This window comes from Carassius carassius, chromosome 28, assembly GCF_963082965.1.
Source record: "Carassius carassius chromosome 28, fCarCar2.1, whole genome shotgun sequence".
In the NCBI taxonomy this organism is placed as follows: Eukaryota; Metazoa; Chordata; class Actinopteri; order Cypriniformes; family Cyprinidae; genus Carassius; species Carassius carassius.
In genome coordinates, this window is record NC_081782.1 from 10,352,241 (window position 1) to 10,372,487 (window position 20,247).

The 20,247-nt window shown below is 42.4% G+C and overlaps 1 protein-coding gene across 4 annotated transcripts in view; it reads right to left on the reverse strand.

Annotated features, from left to right (window-relative positions):
* Positions 1-5,126: 5,126 nt before the first annotated feature.
* Positions 5,127-20,247, reverse strand: part of ankrd13b (ankyrin repeat domain 13B) — a 31,514-nt gene continuing 16,393 nt past the window's right edge. For 3 of the 4 annotated variants that reach the window (XM_059514255.1, XM_059514256.1, XM_059514258.1), the window contains 8 exons: positions 15,503-15,584; positions 10,771-10,835; positions 10,510-10,640; positions 9,722-9,879; positions 8,643-8,819; positions 8,195-8,358; positions 7,523-7,599; positions 5,127-6,711 (listed from right to left, as the gene is read on the reverse strand). In XM_059514255.1, the coding sequence (XP_059370238.1) occupies positions 6,516-6,711; positions 7,523-7,599; positions 8,195-8,358; positions 8,643-8,819; positions 9,722-9,879; positions 10,510-10,640; positions 10,771-10,835; positions 15,503-15,584 (1,050 nt within the window). In that variant the 3' untranslated portion in view covers positions 5,127-6,515. Of the gene's footprint in view, positions 6,712-7,464; positions 7,600-8,194; positions 8,359-8,642; positions 8,820-9,721; positions 9,880-10,509; positions 10,641-10,770; positions 10,836-15,502; positions 15,585-20,247 lie in introns of all 4 variants that reach the window. The other variant, XM_059514257.1, reaches the window with a different exon arrangement.

Below are 20,247 nucleotides of genomic sequence, written 5' to 3' on the forward strand. Positions count from 1 at the left end.
CCTCTAGCATCAACAAGGCATTTTCGCCCACAGGACTGCCGCATACTGGATGTTTTTCCCTTTTCACACCATTCTTTGTGAACCCTAGAAATGGTTGTGCGTGAAAATCCCAGTAACTAAGCAGATTGTGAAATACTCAGACTGGTCCGTCTGGCACCAACAACCATGTCACGCTCAAAATTGCTTAAATCACCCATTCTGACATTCAGTTTGGAGTTCAGGAGATTGTCTTGACCAGGACCACACCCCTAAATGCATTGAAGCAACTGCCATGTGATTGGTTGATTAGATAATTGCATTAATGAGAAATTGAACAGGTGTTCCCAATAATCCTTTAGGTCAGTGTATGTTACAATATATGCTGTACCATGATTATGCCATGGTGGTCCACGGTATTTAAAAAAAAATACCATTCGTTATGCAAAGTTAATGACACTTAAAAATTTCATGTTAATTTAGATGTCCTTTATTCTGAATGCCTTTAAGTTACAAATGTGAACAATATATTTGTCACATACAAACACAACAGCAGCACTACACACAAACCACCGCATCAACCAAAGTCAAATTAAAAAAGGTTAAATATAAATAATGCTCTTATAATATGTTTTACTAAAACGTCATATCAAGCATTCCTTAATGACTGAACCAGCATTCACGAGTCGCACAATCATAAAATCAAACCTATGTGTTTATTAGGAGCTCTGTCTCCAGACACCTTCATCAGATCCATTTCCTTTGAAAACTGACGCTTAATCCCTTGTGCTTTAGCATTGAAGCTTTTTAGACGTTGAGTATGGCCATGTTTCCTAATTAGTTTTTCAGATTCACCTGATAACATCAAACCCTGAGGGCACGTCACTCAGGCCCAGAATAAATCTGACTAAGGAGAAACATCTATATTAAGATTCTTCAATAAAACGTTCCACTTCGTCCGCTCAGGGCATTATCTCTGTGAGTGATTCCTCCTTTCATGTTTTCTTCCAGAACTGGCACCCCTTATGAAAGCACAATTCGATTTTTGATTAGCTACCGCAGGTGTTCCAGTCATGAGACAATGAGCTCTGATGGCACTGTTGAAGGAAGCACTGAATGGAGGCCGAGAAAGAAACATTGTTGTCAAGTGATTGAACAGACGGATGAATGCATATCATGACAATTACACTGATTAACTTACCTAAGAGTCAATATGAAAATCAACTTAGCACCATTTGAAGTAGAGCACACACACGGTGTTGTATGCAGATGTTTTTCCCCTTAAAAAGTGCATTAAGGACACACATTATGAATATTGCAATGAGCATTTGATTCAGATTCAAAGAAATCATTTAGTCATAAACAACATAGGCCATTACAATAACTTCTCCAGTGTTTGAATTATCAATCTGGGCCCGGTTCCCCGATAACGTTCACTCTTAGCGCGCTAAGAAGACATCGAAAGATATATCTTACCAAAGTTGTTGATGTTTCTAAGTTTGTTCCCCGAAGTGTCCCTTAGGAAGCTTCTTAGCACGCTGCCTCTTACGTCCGACGTTACAAGAGCGCTGTCCAAAGTCAGGGTAAAGAATTAGTTGGCATCGATTGCTCATGAATCGATTTTCCACTTTACGCGAAGGTGCAATACAGCGTTAAGAAAGACTACACGTTCTATGCAAATGAAACATTCCTCAAATTAATACAGTAACATTTTAACATAGTTTAAGTTATCAGTAAAATATAGACTATAAATTAAATTATCAAAGGGTCAGTAATGTTCACACGATATGTTGTGACGGTTAGACGAACCGGGTATCCCTCGCTAATCATCCATCCCGTTGTGCCACTTGTGCCGCTTCTTGACATTGGTTTAACGACTTATAAAAATTATATAATACACTTTAATATTAATGGCAAGGTACTTTACAATTAGAATTGATTGGCAAGCAGCTGCAGTTACTTCTGTTTAATGCGGTATTGATTGCAATTGGTTTATGTTTTTAATAAAAAGCAACCTATCTACAATGAAGAGAGAGAGAGAGAGAGAGAGAGAGAGAGAGAGAGAGAGAGAGAGAGAGAGAGAGAGGAGAGAGAGAGAGAGAGAGAGAGAGAGAGAGAGAGAGAGAGAGAGAGAGAGAGAGAGAGAGAGAGAGAGAGAGAGAGAGAGAGAGAGAGAGAGAGAGAGAGAGAGAGAGAGAGAGAGAGAGAGAGAGAGAGAGAGAGAGAGAAAAAATAAATATGCTGGGGAAGCAACGTAAAAAAGGGCACCAAGCCTCTCGTCAGAGGAACTTGAAGTGTTGCTGGACCTTGCCACCAGGTAAGATATCACACCCCTATGGTCCACTATAACCTGCACATTTATGGCCGCGTCTTCCTTTCGCGATAAGTAGCCTATGCCTGATCATTCACTGATGGATTGGCGGTAGGGATGAGTGCCATCCACCAGGATGCAATCCCCGGCATGGCGCAGAAGGGCGTTGGTGACAGTGTGGACGCACTTCCACACAGAGGTCTTGATTAGGCTGTAGCCCTGTCCCACGACCTCGATGAATCTCTCTGTAGCAAAAAAAAAAAAAAAAGTAGCGCTGGGCTTCAGGGCTTAAAGCAGAATTCCGCCGCGTTAGCCTGGCCAGCGCAGGTCTGGGAAGGTCCAGCTGCTCCACAATGAGTTGTCTTGGGAGGGGATTTTTTTTTAATATAGCCACGTCAGGCAAAATGTCAAAAGGGCTTAAGTTTTGCCGAATAAAAAAACTGACATTGACTAAACGGCTCCGAGTCCGACTCCGTCTTTGATTCAATACAAGAACACGTTGGATCGCTGCCATAGTTGGTCGCTTACTGGACACCACCATGCTTACCCATTTAAAGATCTTAGCCATTTAGAGCCAAATTGTTTGCCAGATTTTAATTATCAAAAAAATGATTGCCAATTCGCTTTAATTACATTACGAAAAAGCCTAGGCTAATTACCACCTTATTAGTTCTGTAACCACATAAAGTCAACTTCATAAATAGGCCTGTATCCATTGCGAACATAATTTATTATGAGTCTTAAAAAATAACAGAAAATCATTGTTGAGCCACAAAATTGTCAACATACCATAGTTTGACTTGTACTGCGCTGCGCTGGTTTCTAAAGACTGTTGTACAGTAGCGTCATGAGCTCAAATAACGCTAAGAGAGAGCTACGAATGGTCCAGACCAACCTTACGAAAGTATGACTTACAGAAGATATACTTAGCGTACGAACGTTTCGGGAACCGTGCCATAAGGTTAAGAGAGAGATTAAGGAATAGGTTAAGAACTACTTAGCGATAAGAACGTTTTGGGGAACCGGGCCCTGGCTAATAATTAAAATCATGCCATTGACAGTGCACAGAGGGTTACTGCCAAACTTCTGTCATAACGCAGGGTTTGGCATTCACTTTAGGGTGCTTACACACTACAAAAAGTGTTGTAGAGGATTTTATAGACAGGATTGCGCAAAATAAAAAGCGATATTTTTTATCTATTTTCCATTTCGCCACTACATGCCAACCACAATTCACACTTTTGGTAATGTGCCTGGAGCCGCTCTGTTGTGTAAAACTCCACGTGGTGCTCACTGCAGGGTCAAATGGGTGACCCTAGCATGACCTAGTCCAGCTCCACCTCTGTGGACCTATTGGGTGGAGCTTGACCTAGTTCTGTTTAGGGATAGGGTTGTAGTTAGGGTGTTTTTAAACCTTCAAGCTCCACCAATTATGTCCAGGGAGGTGGAGCTGGATGGAAAGCTAGATCCATCAGCTCTACAGGGAGCACCTTTCTCTAACAGTGTGAACACACCAAAAGCAAAGCTAACATTTGCATCGCTTTACATGCTCTAGATCAGGGGTTTTCAAACTGTGGGTCGCGACCCACTCGTGGGTCACGGAATGGAACAAGGTGGGTCGCACAAAGTCACTTGGCTGCAGCTAATTTTGCGTTTCAATGACACACAGACACTAACACAGTTCAGTCTAGGGCTGCACGAATGTGACGAGTGGGGCGGGGCCTAGTGCCATGGGAACAGAGCTAGGCCGGTGGAGTGATTGGGAAATGAGCAACACTCACCGGTCTCAAGAACCACGGAGGAGATCGGAAAGATACAAAAGAGGAGCGATGACAGTGAAGGACGAGAGAGGACCAGGCCTGGGTTTTATTTTGTGTTTGTTTTTTATTTGTGCACGGCAGTCATCCGAGAGGGGCTGTCGCGCTGTTTTGTGTTTATTTGGTTATTAAAACTTTGTTTGATTGTCCGCCGGTTCCCACCTCTTTCCACGAAGGAGTCATCGAGGCGGTGGGCTGGAGTGAGTTCGCCCCCCCCCCCCCCCCCCCCCCCCGGCAACTCACTCCAGCCCACCACATCGAGCACCCTCGGCGGCAGACTCCTTCGCCCTGCTCGATGGCACTGCGGATTCACCCCAGCGGCGAAGGATCTTCGGCAGCGCGCCCCTCCTTCCTCCCTGGCTTCGGCACCAGTGTAAAACATTAAAATCTTCACAATCACAGGAAGAAGGAGGCGGGAACTGGGAACCCACTCATCACAACGATATAGCCCACCAACATTAATAATGAACTGCAATATCCTTAGTGTGATTTTCAAATTGCAATTAAGTCCGTGTGCGTTGCGTGTTTTGAAGGTCTCAGAGCAATGTCATTAAAAGGTTCAATCGGTCTTTTTTTACCTATTTCACAATTATTTTAATCTCCAAACTGTTTTAGATAGTTCTGCTTTGCTTCTTATGCTTTTCTAAAAAAGTGTTGGATTGTGCTCCGTTCTCGCCGACACACACGGAAGGATCATGAATGCAACAAAACACAGCAGCGCAGATCACACTTCACTGGAGTGAGCCTGCTTCACGTTTTTATGGACACTACATATTTTAACGCCAGTAAACAAAAATTAAAACTTGTAAATTTGTAGTGAAATTTTCAGTTGTACTCTAAAATAAAATGGTTATTTTTCTTAAATACTTAATTTCTGTCATAAAAATTTTAAGTAAGATTAGGTTTAAAGTAATTTCACTCGTTGTTTTTTTTTTTTTTTTAATATTTTGGTGGGTCGTGAAATATATTACACTTGTCTAGGTGGGTCGTGGAATGGAAAAGTTTGGGAACCACTGCTCTAGATTATCTGTGGGATGTTTTCGCATCACTTGCATAAATAAAAACAATAGAAGCCATTGCGCTATGGGCGTCCCAATTTGAATCCCATCTCATGAACCTTTCCAGATCCCGCCCCCCTCTCTTTCTCCTATTTCGCTTCCTTGCATTACTACTGTCCAGTCAGAAAAAAACGGCAAAAATAAATCTTATAAATAAATAAAAATCCTTTTCTGTTACAACTGGATGTATCAACAAGCTCTTCTCTGATCGGATTACGTGACAATGCATCTTGCGAATTTTCAACTTGAGTCAAAACCTTTAAACTTGCACGTGATTAAGGTGTATAATGCATGATCAAGGCAAACGTATTGCCCAATTCGCATTCCTTTGCGTCAGCCGACACATTCGTGTCTATTCGTGTCTTTGCATTGACTTTGTATGTAATATACTTGCGCAAATAATTAGATTAACTTTTGGTCTGCACACACCATTAAACTTCCATGACATCCAGTTTGTCAAAATGGAAACTTGAGCACCACTGGTCCCCTGTACCTTATTTTTCCATAATTGCCAGCTACTTTCAGAGAGAAACTTTCATTTTCATTTAACCTATCTTTTTTCATATTGGTCTGAACAGACAAATGGCATGCAAAACTCGGACTAAATTTTCATGTCAAACAATTGCGCTACTGCGAACAGGTCTTTGAAATCAAATGGGAAAACATTTTCTCAAAACCCTCCTGTATGAGATCTTCAAATTTTAAGGATTAATGAAATGGCATTAACCAAAGTTGTTATTAAGCAACTTTGGTTACTTAATGGAAGTGTCACTTTCACAAATCATTAAGTTTTCCTTCTACGCTTTTTGTGAACGCAGCATTCCCATCAAGATCGATGGAGCTGCAGCATAAACTCTTGTTTAAATGCCCTCAAACATTCTTTTAGGAGACATCATGGCTCCTCAATCCAAATACAGTGAATCTGATGTATATTATAAACCAAAATTAAAGTTAGTCTATAATTTAAAACTTGAAAAAAGTGGCAAGATTCCCCCAGAACTCACACCTACTGCAAGAACTCTCAGCAAGTGTTCAGATGATGGCTTTTAGAAACAATGCCAAGGTACGTAGTGTGGACTTTCTCAGTCATAAATGCACATTCACACGTTAAGAAACCAGACCCGTGCTGATCAGTCAGTGGATTGCCATGATTTTAATAGTTTGTGTTTGTAAACTTGCAGTGAAGACCGTGTTTTCTCTGTGATTCTGAACGATTCACTCAAGACTGGACAAGAGATCGGCCCATTTTATCCAGTTCTTTGGAAGAAGAGGGTTGGGCCTTTGGAATGGCCAATGTAGTTGGTTCCAGATCCCTAGACATGCTCTCCCACCCCTCAGTTCCCACTAACCCAGTCACTTCTCCATGAGTGATAGCTGAATGATACGCTGCAGGTCCTCTTCCTCTCGTCTTTGACGTAGCTCCGCCTCTTCCTGTTCACGGGCGGACAGTGCCATAGCTAGACGCAGCTGCTCGTCATAGCTGCGTGGTGGCTTATTGGTCGGTGTGCTGCGAGGGCTCTCCACAGGGCTAGGTTTGTGCTGTGGGGTTCTGGGTAATGTAGAACAAAAGCAGTGACTGAGACTTCTAACAGAAAATTGGATTTATTAACATTTAACATCTGTTTTTCATTTTAATTTATTTTAAAATGTAATTTATTTCTGTGATGCCAAAGCTACATTTTCAGCATAATAAATCCAGTCTTCAGTGTCATATAATCTTTTAGAAATCATTCTAATGAGCTGAATTTATGCTGAAGAAACATTTCTTATTATTATCAGTTGTTCTGCTTAAAGGTGCAATAGGTGATTGCCTTCAGAAACATTTTTTGTTATGCTGGTTGAAAGTCTATTCACATCCTTATAGCAATCATTAAGTTAAGTGGTCTAAATGTATTTATCTGTATTTATATATGCTGTGGAAGGCGTAGGACCAAGAAATGTACATCCAATCAAAACGCGGGGTCCGAGTGTTTTAAATGGCTTTTTTACCTACCAGTCTTAATGTATGTATCTGCATACCTTTGTGGTTTCTTTGATGCATATGAAGTTCAAAGGAACAGGATTTATAAAAAAAAAAATTATCTTAAAGAATAATGACGTGAATAACGACTGGATTCATCTCGGCTGCCACAGACAGCATATCCCTGCCTGCTTTAAAACTCCATGAAGAGCAAACGAAGGTGAGGAGAGAAAGATGAAAACCCTAGTGAATTTCTATGAGCTTCACTGAGGCTGTGTATTGACAGTCAAGCCTGAATCAATAGCTCCAGTAAATGTGATGATATTGTGACGCTGTCCTTGCCTATTGTGGGTGAGATGTGACTACAGGAGACAGTGGAAGCGGAATACTGACTGCAGACCTTTCGTGCCGGCTGGGGTCACAGGACAGAGAGTGTGTTCCTGGCTTACTATTGGTCAAAGCCTCCCAGATCGTCACCTGTGGGGGAAGCATACAGATCAGGTATGTGTAAAAAAAGTCTTACACCATGTTCCATGCACCAGATGAGACACCCTAAACCGACAAATTATATTAATTTTATCTCTTTCATGTTAATCAGGGTTTTTGTTCTAACCAGGAGCTGCGGTGTTTGTTGGGAAGGAATAGGTAAACTCATCTACTCACTAGCCCACTTCACAGTGTTGTTGTGTTTATAATTGTTCAAAAGACTGAAACAGTTGTAGGAACCTTAAATGGTGGCAACATTGTACTTCGTTTATAACCTACATTTAGCTTTTAGCTTCTGGTGCTTGTAATTAGTCTTCAAAATCCAAAATTTCAAAAAAGCTGATGTACAAAAAGTGTAAGAAACAAACTTTTATCGGACACAGATTATTCATTATTAAAAAGCTGCATTAAATCTTTTTTTTTCTGAATTCATTTGCCTTTGACTTTGAATACCCAACAAAATCTGGCTCCACATAGCTTCATTCATCATCATTTTTGGATTCAGAAGAACAGAAATATTTTTTAGATGCCATGTGGTTTGAAGTCAAAAATCACATATGTGCATCTGTTTGACTGCATCTCAGACCTGGTCATATTCTGATCCTGCCTCTATCAGGCTCTGCTGGATAGCGTACTGTAGCAGATCATCTTCCTCTTCTCTAATGTTCTCCCTCTGGTTTCCTCCTAAAATGCTGTAGCCTCGCGGAGCCTCAAACACACAAGATGGGATCTCCCCTCCACGACACGAGTCTGATTTATACACAAACACACATTCATGAAGCCCAGTGCAGATTACTATAGTCAAATGTATTGATCAATGGATTCTGAGTTACATCTGTACTACAGGCAGCGATATAAGGAATGCGATCATAAAACATTTATCCGATCAATTCCTCTCCGGCCATTAAAAATGGCAAGTGCTTTGTCTGAACACTGTATTACTTTGTAACACCATATTTTTCAATCTGACCATCATCTTAAATGGTTTCTAACAATTACATTTCCCTGCAGGTTAAAGGCAGGTTGATTCTTACTTGTGGAGCTGGAGCTGGACACGCTGGAGGAGTCACTGCCTGGAGATGGAGTCTCTGTCCTGGGGCTGTCCTTCTGTCCGTCCCCTTCAGCATCCACTCGGGGCAAACCACCCTCTTCACAACCATTTAGGTTTCCAAAGGTGATGCGAGCATTCAGAATGTGGTAGATGGGAATTTCTGTGGTGAGATGTTATTTTTGCATTAGCCCAATTTTATTCAAAATTACTCTCAGGCCATCCAAGATGTAAATGGGTTTGTTTCTTCATCAGAACAGGTTTGAAGAAATACAGCATTACTTGCTCACCGATGGATTCTCTGCAGTGAATGGGTGCAGTCAGAATGAGTCCAAACAGCTGATAATAACATCACAGTAATCCATAAGAAATCCACACACTCCAGTCCATCAATTAATGTCTTTATAAGAAACAATTCCATCATTAAGGCACTTTAACATTGCTTCTGGCCAAAATACTAGTCCATAACCCATAATACGCTTCCAGTGGGAAAAGTCCATCTCACATCCTTTCACATCAAAATCCACCCACATATTTGTTTAGAACAGTTTTGGACTGTTTATGCTTGTAAACAGGGCTTAAACTGTGCATATTTATCTCCTGATTCAGATGAGACAACTTTTTAAAAGCAATATTATGGGTAGAGCTTTTTTTTTTTCATTCAAACATGTAGCTTTTCATTTCACATATCATTAATTGATGCACTGGAGTCATGTGGATTTCTAGTGGTTACTGTAAAGTTTTTATCAGCTGTTAGGACTCTCATTTTTATGGCACCCATTCACTGCAGAGGATCCATTGGTGAGCAAGTGATGCAATGCTAAATTTCTCCAAATCTGTTCTGATGGAGAAACAAACTCATCTACATCTTGGATTGCCTGAAGGTGATTACATTTTTCAAAATTTGGGTGAACTTCTCTTTTAAACGTCTGTGTGGCTGTAACCTATCCATACTTTGGAGACAAATCTGCTAAAAAAAAAAAAAGGTTAAATCTGGCAATTTTACAATTTTCAGACACATAGTTCCTTCTCAGTAGTTTATTTTCCTCTCTATCTCTTACTCACCTATTTTGACGGGAAAGCCAGGAGGCAAGCGCAAGGTGATGAAGTCCCTAAGCTTGGCGAACAGTGCGTTGGAGATGGCCATGAGGTCGATGATAGGAGCCACCTGCTCCGACAGAGATAAAGGGTGTGATTCACACAACCACAGCTTGGCTTTGAACCTGGGGAAAAACATACTGTCCAAATAAGACAACTGTGTGACCTCGTACAGTCTTAGCGGTTTTGTTTCACATGTCAATTGGTGTCCATAAAAAAACGCAACGTAATCTCTTATGCCTGAAGTGGAGCAGTGTTTTTATGTTGTATTTATTATATACTATTATATTATTTATGTATATTTTGAATTAGCTTTTATTTTTATATTTTAAATTCAGATATAGTTATTTGGGTTTATCATTTACAATATAATTATTTTTTTTTGTTTTGGATATTTTTGTGTTGTTTCCAACTTGAAAGCATCCCAGGTGCACTTGAAGGCAGTATCAGAAAACTATTTGAAGGGGAAGACAACACATCTCATCATTAATGGTTTTAAATGGGTAAGTACCAATATTACTTTTGTTTATAGTTACATGGTTATTCATTTTGAAAAGACTAGATAGAGACAAATAACGAATGGAGAGGGGAGAGTGAAATGGGATCGGGAAAGATCATGATCCAGATTGTGAACTCTTTTTACAATAAGTAACCACTCAGCATGTGATACAAACTGCATAGCAAATTGAAAGAACCATTTTTTCTAGAATGTGTCTCAAAATGAAAATGAAAGCAATGTTAGACTGATACAATACCTTTGTGTTTTGGTGGTGAGGTGACAGGGCTGGCCGATGTCTCTCTGAGTCATGTTGGGATTAAAGTACTCCTCTGCCGTCACGGCCAAAGGGTTCGTTGCAGGACATGATTTCTGAGTCACCATAGTGTGCTATAAAACACACACCCACATACACACACACTTTATTTTGAAGCTACATAAGTGACAAAATACTAGAAAAGCACTTTTCTGGTGTCTTGATGATAAATGAAGAAATTCTTGACAGTCTCTGTTCACTCACTCCGTTGTTAGGCCCTATATGCTGTTCAGCGATACCCAGGAAGGATTGCAGAGGAGTCTTGCCCCCTGAAACAAAAGCACAACACACAGCAGATCACATTACAGAAGATGTGCACAATCCCATTACATCACAGTAACCATAGGCAAGACAAAGACGCTGTTTGTTTGTGAATAATTTGAGTGGGCATAGAAATACTGAATCACCATATTCAATGCAGCATGCACACCAATACACACGCTCATTGTGTTTTGTAAAAATAAAAAAATAATAAATAGCATATGCATTTCAAAAACAGAATTTATTTATCTGTATTTTTGTCCTTAAACCTGCATTTTATCCTTATGTTCATCAAAACTGCATTTATTTCATAAAAAACAGTAAAAACAGTCATATTATTAGATATCATTACAATTTAAAATAACTGTTTTCTATTTGTGTCACAGTGTCTGAGTCGTGTCCCTGGGTTTCCACTAGATGTCCCCCTTTCTCACGGTGTCTGTCACCTTATCACTTCCTGTTCCCTTATTTGGTCACCTTCCTCCTTGTTAGTAATTGATTGTTCCCCACCTGTCTCCTGTTCCCTCATTATCCTTCTGTGTATTTATACCCGGTCTGTCTGAGTCTGAGTCTGAGTCTGAGTCTGAGTCTGAGTCTGAGTCTGAGTCTGAGTCTTGCCTTGCCTTGCCTTGCCTTGCCTTGCCTTGCCTTCGTGTCTTGTATATTTGGATATTCTGGTTTTGACCCTGCCTGGACTGTTTACCCCTTTGTATTACCCTTTAAATAAATATCATACCCGCACTTGGTTCTATCTCCGTGCCTCATTGGATCCCTGCCGTGACAGAAGGACTCCGTCACACTAGGAACCAGCGGTATGTCATTTTTCCATTCCCCAGCCAAGATGGCGGAGCGGCGAACCAAGTACCTTCGGTTGATCGCCCTCCGCCAAGAGGGCAATGAAGTGGGTGCCCTGGCTCAGGTGTTCTGGTCCCTGGCCGAGGGCATGGGCTACAACGATGCTGCCCTCAAGGACTATTTCAATGGCGGGCTGGATGATCCAGTGTCTCATGAGGAGATGGCGCAGTTAGAGACACTGGAATTCTGGGAATTCGTGCGCTACCTGCAGCATCGGCTTCGGTGGGATGCCCCAGCCACTTCGGTCTCTTCCGGCGGGGTGGTCGTCAGCCCAGCACCACTGCCCAGGATGGCAACCAGCCAAGCGCCACAACCCAAGATGGCCACCAGTCCAGCACCACTGCCCAGGATGGCTAACAGCCAAGCGCCACAGCACAAGATGGCCGCTAACCCAGCGCCAATGCCCAAATTGGCCACTTTTCCAGCGCCACAGCCCAAGATGGCCGCCAGCCCAGCGCCAATGCCCAAATTGGCCACCGGTTCAGCGCCACAGCCCAAATTGGCCACCGGTCCAGCACCACAGCACAAGGTGGCCGCTAACCCAGCGCCAATGCCCAAATTGGCCACCGGTCCAGCACCACAGCACAAGGTGGCCGCTAACCCAGCGCCAATGCCCAAATTGGCCACCGTTCCAGCAAGATGGCCGCCAGCCCAGCGCCAATGCCCAAATTGGCCACCGGTTCAGCTCCACAACTCAAGATGGCCGTCAGCCTAGCGCCACAGCACCAGATGGCCGTCAGCCTAGCGCCACAGCACAAGATGGCCGTCAGTCCAGCGCCACAGCACAAGATGGCCGCTAACCCAGCGCCAATGCCCAGACTGGCCACCGGTCCAGCGCCACAGTACAGGATGGCCGCCAGCCCAGCGCCAATGCCCAAATTGGCCACCGGTTCAGCGCCACAGTACAAGATGGCCGCCAGCCCAGCACCACAGTACAAGAGGGCCGCCTGTCCAGAGTCATGGCCCAAGATGGCTGCTTGCCCAGCGCCGTTGCACAGGATGAGAGTCTCAGTTGACCCTCCGGAGTCTAGTCAGGTTCCAGTTGACCCTCCGGAGTCGAGTCAGGTGCCAGTTGACCCTCCGGAGTCGAGTCAGGTGCCAGTTGACCCTCCGGAGTCGAGTCAGGTGCCAGTTGACCCTCCGGAGTCGAGTCAGGTGCCAGTGAACTCTCCGGAATCGAGTCAGGTGCCAGTGAACTCTCCAGAGTCGAGTCAGGTGCCAGTGAACTCCCCAGAGTCAGGGCTAGTCACCGCTGATCCTCCTGAGTCAGGACTAGTCACCGCGGATCCTCCAGAGACTAGGCTGGTCACCGTTGACCTTTCATGATGATACGCTGCACTCCCGCAAATTAAATATTAGTGTAAAATATATAAATGGTTAAAGTAGCATTCATAATTTGTACTTGTGAGAGAGATTCTGTTTGTCAGCAATAAAAACGTTTTAAGCAATCTAAACTTGTGGATGTTGTCGTTTGGGGTAGAGGGGGGCGTAATCTCGCGCACACTTGTTTAGAGACAATTCCTTCCCGCTGCTCCGTGTTCGAATACTTCATTCAAGTTCAAAATAGACATCATGACTCCTGAGTCAGGACTAGTCACCGCTGATCCTCCTGAGTCAGGACTAGTCACCACGGATCCTCCAGAGACTAGGCTGGTCACCGTTGACCTTTCAGAGTCAAGTCACCGGTGATCTTCAAGGACTGAGTCAAGTCACCGGTGATCTTCAAGGACTGAGTCAAGTCACCGGTGATCTTCAAGGACTGAGTCAAGTCACCGGTGGTCTTCAAGGACTGAGTCAAGTCACCGGTGGTCTTCAAGGACTGAGTCAAGTCACCGGTGGTCTTCAAGGACTGAGTCAAGTCACCGGTGGTCTTCAAGGACTGAGTCAAGTCACCTCTGATCTTCAAGGACTGAGTCAAGTCACCTCTGATCTTCATGAACAAAGGCAAGTCACCTCTGATATTCATGAACAAAGGCAAGTCACCATTGATCTTCATGAGCAAATGCAAGTCACCAATGATCTTCATGAGCAGTGTCAGGCCAGCACCAATCTTCTGGAGTCCAGTAAGGACACCAGGGGATTACCAGAGTTTCGTTGTCCCATTGATCCAGCCGCACGGAGGTCTGCTCCGCCTTGGGGGGCTCTGGTCCTGACCACATGGCTGTGGTGGTCTTCTGCTCCGCCCTGGGGGCCTTCCGCCCTGACCACACGGTTGTGGGGGTCTTCCGCTCCGCCCTGGAGGACTCTGGCTTCGTCCACAAGGACGTGGTGGTCTTCTGCTCCGCCCTGGGGGGCTTCCGTCCTGACCACACGGTTGTGGTGGTCTTCTGCTCCGCCCTGGGAGGCTTCCGCCCTGACCACACGGTTGTGGTGGTCCTCTGCTCCGCCCTGGGGGACTCCAGTCTCCACCACACGGACGGTGTGGTCTTCTGCCCCGCCCTGGAGGGGCTTCATGTTGTTTTTTGTTTTTGTGTTCACTCCTGTCCCTGTTCCTCTCTGTGAGCCTGGCCCTTCGTCCCTCCCCCTGAACCTCCTCCGGTCCTCCTCCCTCCTGGTCTCTCTGTTTTGTGTCTACACTTCTGGTATCTGTTCCCCATGATTTTTTTTTCTGGCCCTCCGTCCCTCCCCCTGAGCTTCCACCTGTCCGCCTCCCTCCTGGTCTCTGTTTTGTGTCTGTCGTGGAGCGTCTGGGAGCCGCTCCGTAGAGGGGGGGTACTGTCACAGTGTCTGGGTTGTGTCCCTGGGTTTCCACTAGATGTCCCCCTTTCTCACGGTGTCTGTCACCTTATCACTTCCTGTTCCCTTATTTGGTCACCTTCCTCCTTGTTAGTAATTGATTGTTCCCCACCTGTCTCCTGTTCTTTCATTATCCTTCTGTGTATTTATACCCGGTCTGTCTGAGTCTGTGTTACGGAGTCCTTGTTTAATGTTGAGGTTATTTCATGTCCGTCATCTTGCCTTGCCTTGCCTTGCCTTGCCTTGCCTTGTCTTCGTGTCTTGTATATTTGGATATTCTGGTTTTGACCCTGCCTGGACTGTTTACCCCTTTGGATTACCGTTTAAATAAATATCATACCCGCACTTGGTTCTATCTCCGTGCCTCATTGGATCCCTGCCGTGACAATTTGAATATATTTTAAAGTTATTTATTTCTGTGATGCAAAGCTGAATTTTTTGCAGCCATTTCTCCAGTCTTCAGTGTCACATGATCCTTCAGAACTCTTTCATATATGTTGATTTGCTGCTGAAGAAACATTTCTTTATTATTATCAATGTTGAATCCGTTGTACTGATTAATGCTTGTGGAAACCGTGATGCACTTTTTTCAGGGCTCTGTGAAGAATTATTATTTTTTTTTTAGAATGTTGAATAGATCAGGATTTATTGGAAATATTAACATTTTGTACCATGATCAATTTCTTTACTGTCACTTATAATCAATTTAACGCATTTCTTCGGAATAAATTTAATATATTAAAAAAAAATCTTATTGAACCCAAATATTTGCCCAGTGTTTTGATTTAAGAAAATGATTTAATTTTATTTTTTTATATTTAGATTTTTATTGCATAAGTTGCAGCATTTCCTTTCCACAGATAAATATATACACAAAATAAATATCTTCACAAAAGTTCATTCTTTCTCTTATTTCAATAGACCGTACAGTTGTGTATTTATTACTTAGCCAATAATGCTGGTACCAAATCTGCATATAAGATTTTATTCATTGTGTGATTGAAAATACAAAAAAAGTATATCTCAATGTCAACGTGGGGATATAAAGATTTTGATTTGAGACAAACTGGTCAGTCAAACTTACCTTTGGGTTTTGTTTTGTGCTGGTCGGTGAGATGGTCAGTACGTGTACGTGTGATCAGCTCCACATTAGAAGCACAGTAAACCTGAAGCAAAGACACGAGAACATGAGTTTAGTTCACTCTTTTTTTTTTTTTTAATTTGTTAATCTGTCACATTATATCAGTGACCGAAAAACAATGCTCACTCATCCCACATGAGAAATGCTGTTCATGGTCTTGACATTTCAAACTATGGAGAACCTTAAAGCAGTGTTAGGATTTTCTGAGCATTACAGTAGAGGTCTGCACTCCCGCAAAATTTCGAATAAATTTTGAAAGGTCATTGCGGGCGCGGGCGGGATGATCCGGTGCACTTGCGGGTGCGGGCGGGAGGGATGATACGCTGCACTCCCGCAAATTAAATATTAGTGTAAAGTAAAATATATAAATGGTTAAAGTAGCGTTCATAATTTGTACTTGTGAGAGAGATTCTGTTTGTCAGCAATAAAAACGTTTTAAGCAATCTAAACTTGTGGATGTTGTCGTTTGGGGTAGAGGGGGGCGTAATCTCGCGCACACTTGTTTAGAGACAATTCCTTCCCGCTGCTCCGTGTTCGAATACTTCATTCAAGTTCAAAATAGACATCATGGACGAGGAACAGACTCAGAGCACCTCTAGTGCTTCAGATATAGCCCTAAGCGCTTCAGATGTAAGTACTAATATAAAGAAAGGCACATTTACTACAAAAAAATCACGAAACCTCAAATCAGACATTTGGCAGTCTTTTTCGGTTGTGCACGATGGAGAGGGGAATCAACTACCTTTTGCCTGCTGCGATAAATGCCAAAAGGTGTTAACATACAACGGACACAAATCTGGAACATCAGGCCTGAAGCCTCATGTATGTACAGTCTTGAAAGGACAAAGATTGTTGGAGTTTAGAGGAAACACGCCGAAAGTGTCAAGTGCTCTAAAGGCGAAGACAATAGACAAATGTGTGGACTTTGTTTCTGCTGACCTCCGTCCATATGACAGCATTGCTGGTGAGGGATTCATTCAGTTGACACAACATTTGGTAGACACGGCAACCACAATAGGCAGATATGATGTGAGAGATATTCTGCCTCATCCAACAACTGTGTCACGCCATGTAGATGACAGGGCACACAGATTTAGAAGGGCTGTTGTCGATGACATGACTGAGACAATTATTAAATATGGATGTGCTGTGACAACTGATATTTGGACAGAGACATACCGCAAAACCTCTTTCCTGTCAGCCACCATACATTACGTCGATTCAGACTACAATTAAGAATCTCGAGTGCTATTTTCTGCCCCATTTGATGAATGCACTCCAAAGACAGGTGAAAATATTCGTGCTTTATTATTTCAGAACTTAAGAGTCTTTGGAATTGATTGTTCGCTTTTGGGAAAAAATTTTTTTTTTGTCACGGATAGAGGAGCTAACATGGTGGCCTCCTTACGTGGGTTCACTAGACTGAATTGTAGTGCCCATGTACTGAATTCAGTTCTCGCACATGCTCTCTCACCTGCTGTGATGAGCCAAGTCCCCGAAGCGGCCCAGCTTATCACCAACGTGAAGAAACTGGTCAGCTATTTTAAACATTCTGGCCTGCAAGTCAAGCTGGGGAAGTCTGTCAAACAGTCAGTGGAGACACGATGGAATTCGACTGTGGACATGCTGGATTCTGTCTCACAGCAGTATGATGAGGTCACAACAATACTGCTGGAAAATAAGCAGTATGACAAAGTAGGCTGCATCAATAAACACACTCTTGAATCCCTGGTGGCGTTTCTCAAACCCTTCAAAGACGCAACGAATGACCTGGAGTCGGACAATACGGCATTAAGTGCGGCGCTTGTTCTGCCTTGGTCCGTGAAGCTAAGAGAGCATTGCGAAGTGGCCAAGGTTGACCCCCTACTCAATGTTATCGCATCTGCTTGTGTACAACGTCTAGACGAACTGTTGTCACCGAGTAGCCTTGCTCCAAATGGAATTAACATGCTCTATAAAATAGCAACATTCCTGACTCCCAAACTGCGTCAGCTTAAGATGGTCGATGAAAAATGAAAGAAAATATGTGACTGAAGCTGTGAAAGAGCAGATTGAGGACTTGGGGTTTGATGTCCAAGCTGAGGAAAATTCTGAGCCACCTCCACCTAAAAAGGTCACATTTCGTGATTTTGAAGAATGGGAAGATGTAGGTGCTACGTGTACTGACTCGCAGAAGTCTTTAGATTCCGAGATAGAGGCGTATTTGAAAGTAAAACTGGATGGATCCGAATCACACCAACCCAAAGATATCCTCCCGTGGTGGAAGAAACATTGCTTTGAATTTCCCAAACTTTCCAAACTGGCACGCCATGTACTATGTGTCCCAGCCTCCAGCGCACCGTCCGAACGGGCTTTCAGCATTTGTGGTCGCATACTGGAGCAAAGACGCAGTGTGCTGAAGCCCTCATCAGTAAACAACCTACTTTTCCTTCACGGTTATTCAAAGAACCCGATAGCCTAAGCAGCAGCTGATTCTTTTACCTTTATTTTTATCATTTTCATTTATGCTGGTAGCGACCTGCTGAGATTTTATTTTTATTATTATTATTAAAAGGTAAGCCCAGGCTATTTTCAGTTTAACACCTGTACTCAAAGCCCAAATAGTTTTTTAGTCTCAATGTTTTACGAATGTTCATGGCTAGCCTATATTGTGACCAGAACGTTAACTTATATAATTATATATATTAGATAGATAATAATATTTCCTAATCGAACAGATTTTATATTTTTGTTTTTGGTTACGGTTCGCCTAGGCTACTATTGTGAATATTATGCTGTTCGTAATACGGGACCGTTTCGTGTTTTGTATGTTTTTAAATGTTTTTATGTTTAAATGTTTTAAATGTTATTTTGTTTTTCAAATGTTCGTGTAGGCCATGCCTGTTTTTAAGTTAGACTACATAATTAAGCCTATTGGAATCTGGGCCGATTGTTTATCTTTGTTGGCGTTGGTCACTGAGGCCTATTTAATGTTTTGTATGGTCATATGCAGGCTTACCAATAAATATGTTACCAAGGAATTATGTGTGCACGCATTTTTTTTTTTTTTTACAAGACCTTTCGTGAGACAGAAAGTGAACATCCATCCTGCCCAGGGGCAGTTCTAAGGTCATTGGATATTCGGGTCTTCAGCCCAAACTAAAATTGGGTATTTTTATTTAAAGGAGTTAATTAATATAAACGCGATTTTAAGGGAATTAAGAAAAAGAAAGGCTTAAGTTGTGTTAGTGAAATAATTGTAACTATTTGCAAATAATATTTTATTTTTAATTATAAATGAATCAAGGAAATTATAGCATATTTTCAATTAAAAAAAGCAAAATGTAATAAATAAATTAAAAAGTTGAGTAATTTGCGTCACCGGATAGGCTACTGTCGGTAGTTGATCATTTCTATTGTAAAACAGTCAAATATTACATTTTTATCTACTTGCATTTTACCAGGCATTCGTTCGCTTCTTTAATCATTTTGACATTGATGAGCTAGACCGCTGAACTTTTAGTCATCCTAACAACAAACAGAGCATTGCGTAATGTAGTGCATCAGAGCAGCATCAAGAATATCAAGTGCGCAACGCTGCTCAACGCTGCAAAAAAGCACATCGCTTTAATGCAAAATGGAAAAATATAAATAAAACTGTAATATGCACATGATTAGGTAATCACGGCTGCTGTAATCTTATTCACATTTCTTTTTCTGATTAATTGTTTTGCTCTATGAGAGACACAATTTAACAAAATTATTCGGGGCTAAAAACGTCCTAGCGCCGCCCCTGATCCTGCCTGCCGTCTTGCGGGCATTTGCGGGCGGGAGCGGGACATAATATCACAGATGCGGGCGGGAGCGGGACTAAAAATGACAAATCTTTGCGGGAGCGGGCGGGAGCGGTACTAAACACTGCGGGAGCGGGACTGAAAATTGTGTCCCGCGCAGGTCTCTACATTACAGTGAAATGCTCACTACATCTAAAACACCCTCTACATGACAGGTCTAGTTTTGTCATGTTGCCTCGCTTCCAGTATATAACGGGTGTAACCGAAAATTGTTTCACAGCAATTGGTTCCTTTCAAATTAGGTCAGCAGATGAAAAAGTTTGCAACTGTGTAACGCTATGCACATCAATGCATAAGTGCATGAATATTAATTGGGTCAGAGTCGTTGCTTGGTAACCTTCCAGGAGTGTCCAGTCAAGTACCTTAATTAATATTCATGAGCCAAGCCTTCACCCAAAATCAGATTTGTCAATTTGCCAGCTAATTAACAAACACTTTAAAAAACAACCTTCCTATTAGCCAAGGATAACTGTCAAGATAAATAAAGACATTCAACTTGAAAATGCTTTATCATCTAAGGTGTTTCATTTCCTCTGTCATGCATCAGTGCATCTTTTTCTGAATTCTGTACTCTAGTGATTCTTAATTTTATAAAGCATCTTTATAGACAATCATGATGTTAATGTTTATAATAATATCTTAATATCTCAATGCCTTATAGTCACATTTAGCAGATTAGAGCTGAAAGATGCTTGGGACAGTTGATGGACTCAAGCGATTTTAAAGCTTTCAAGTGCAAGAAGACGCAAAAGAACTAAATTCAGCACTCACAAGCTGGGATTTGTGCATATAATGTGCAAGCCCAGAATTAAGTTCTATTTCACATCTTCTTGCTCTTGAACACACAAATACACC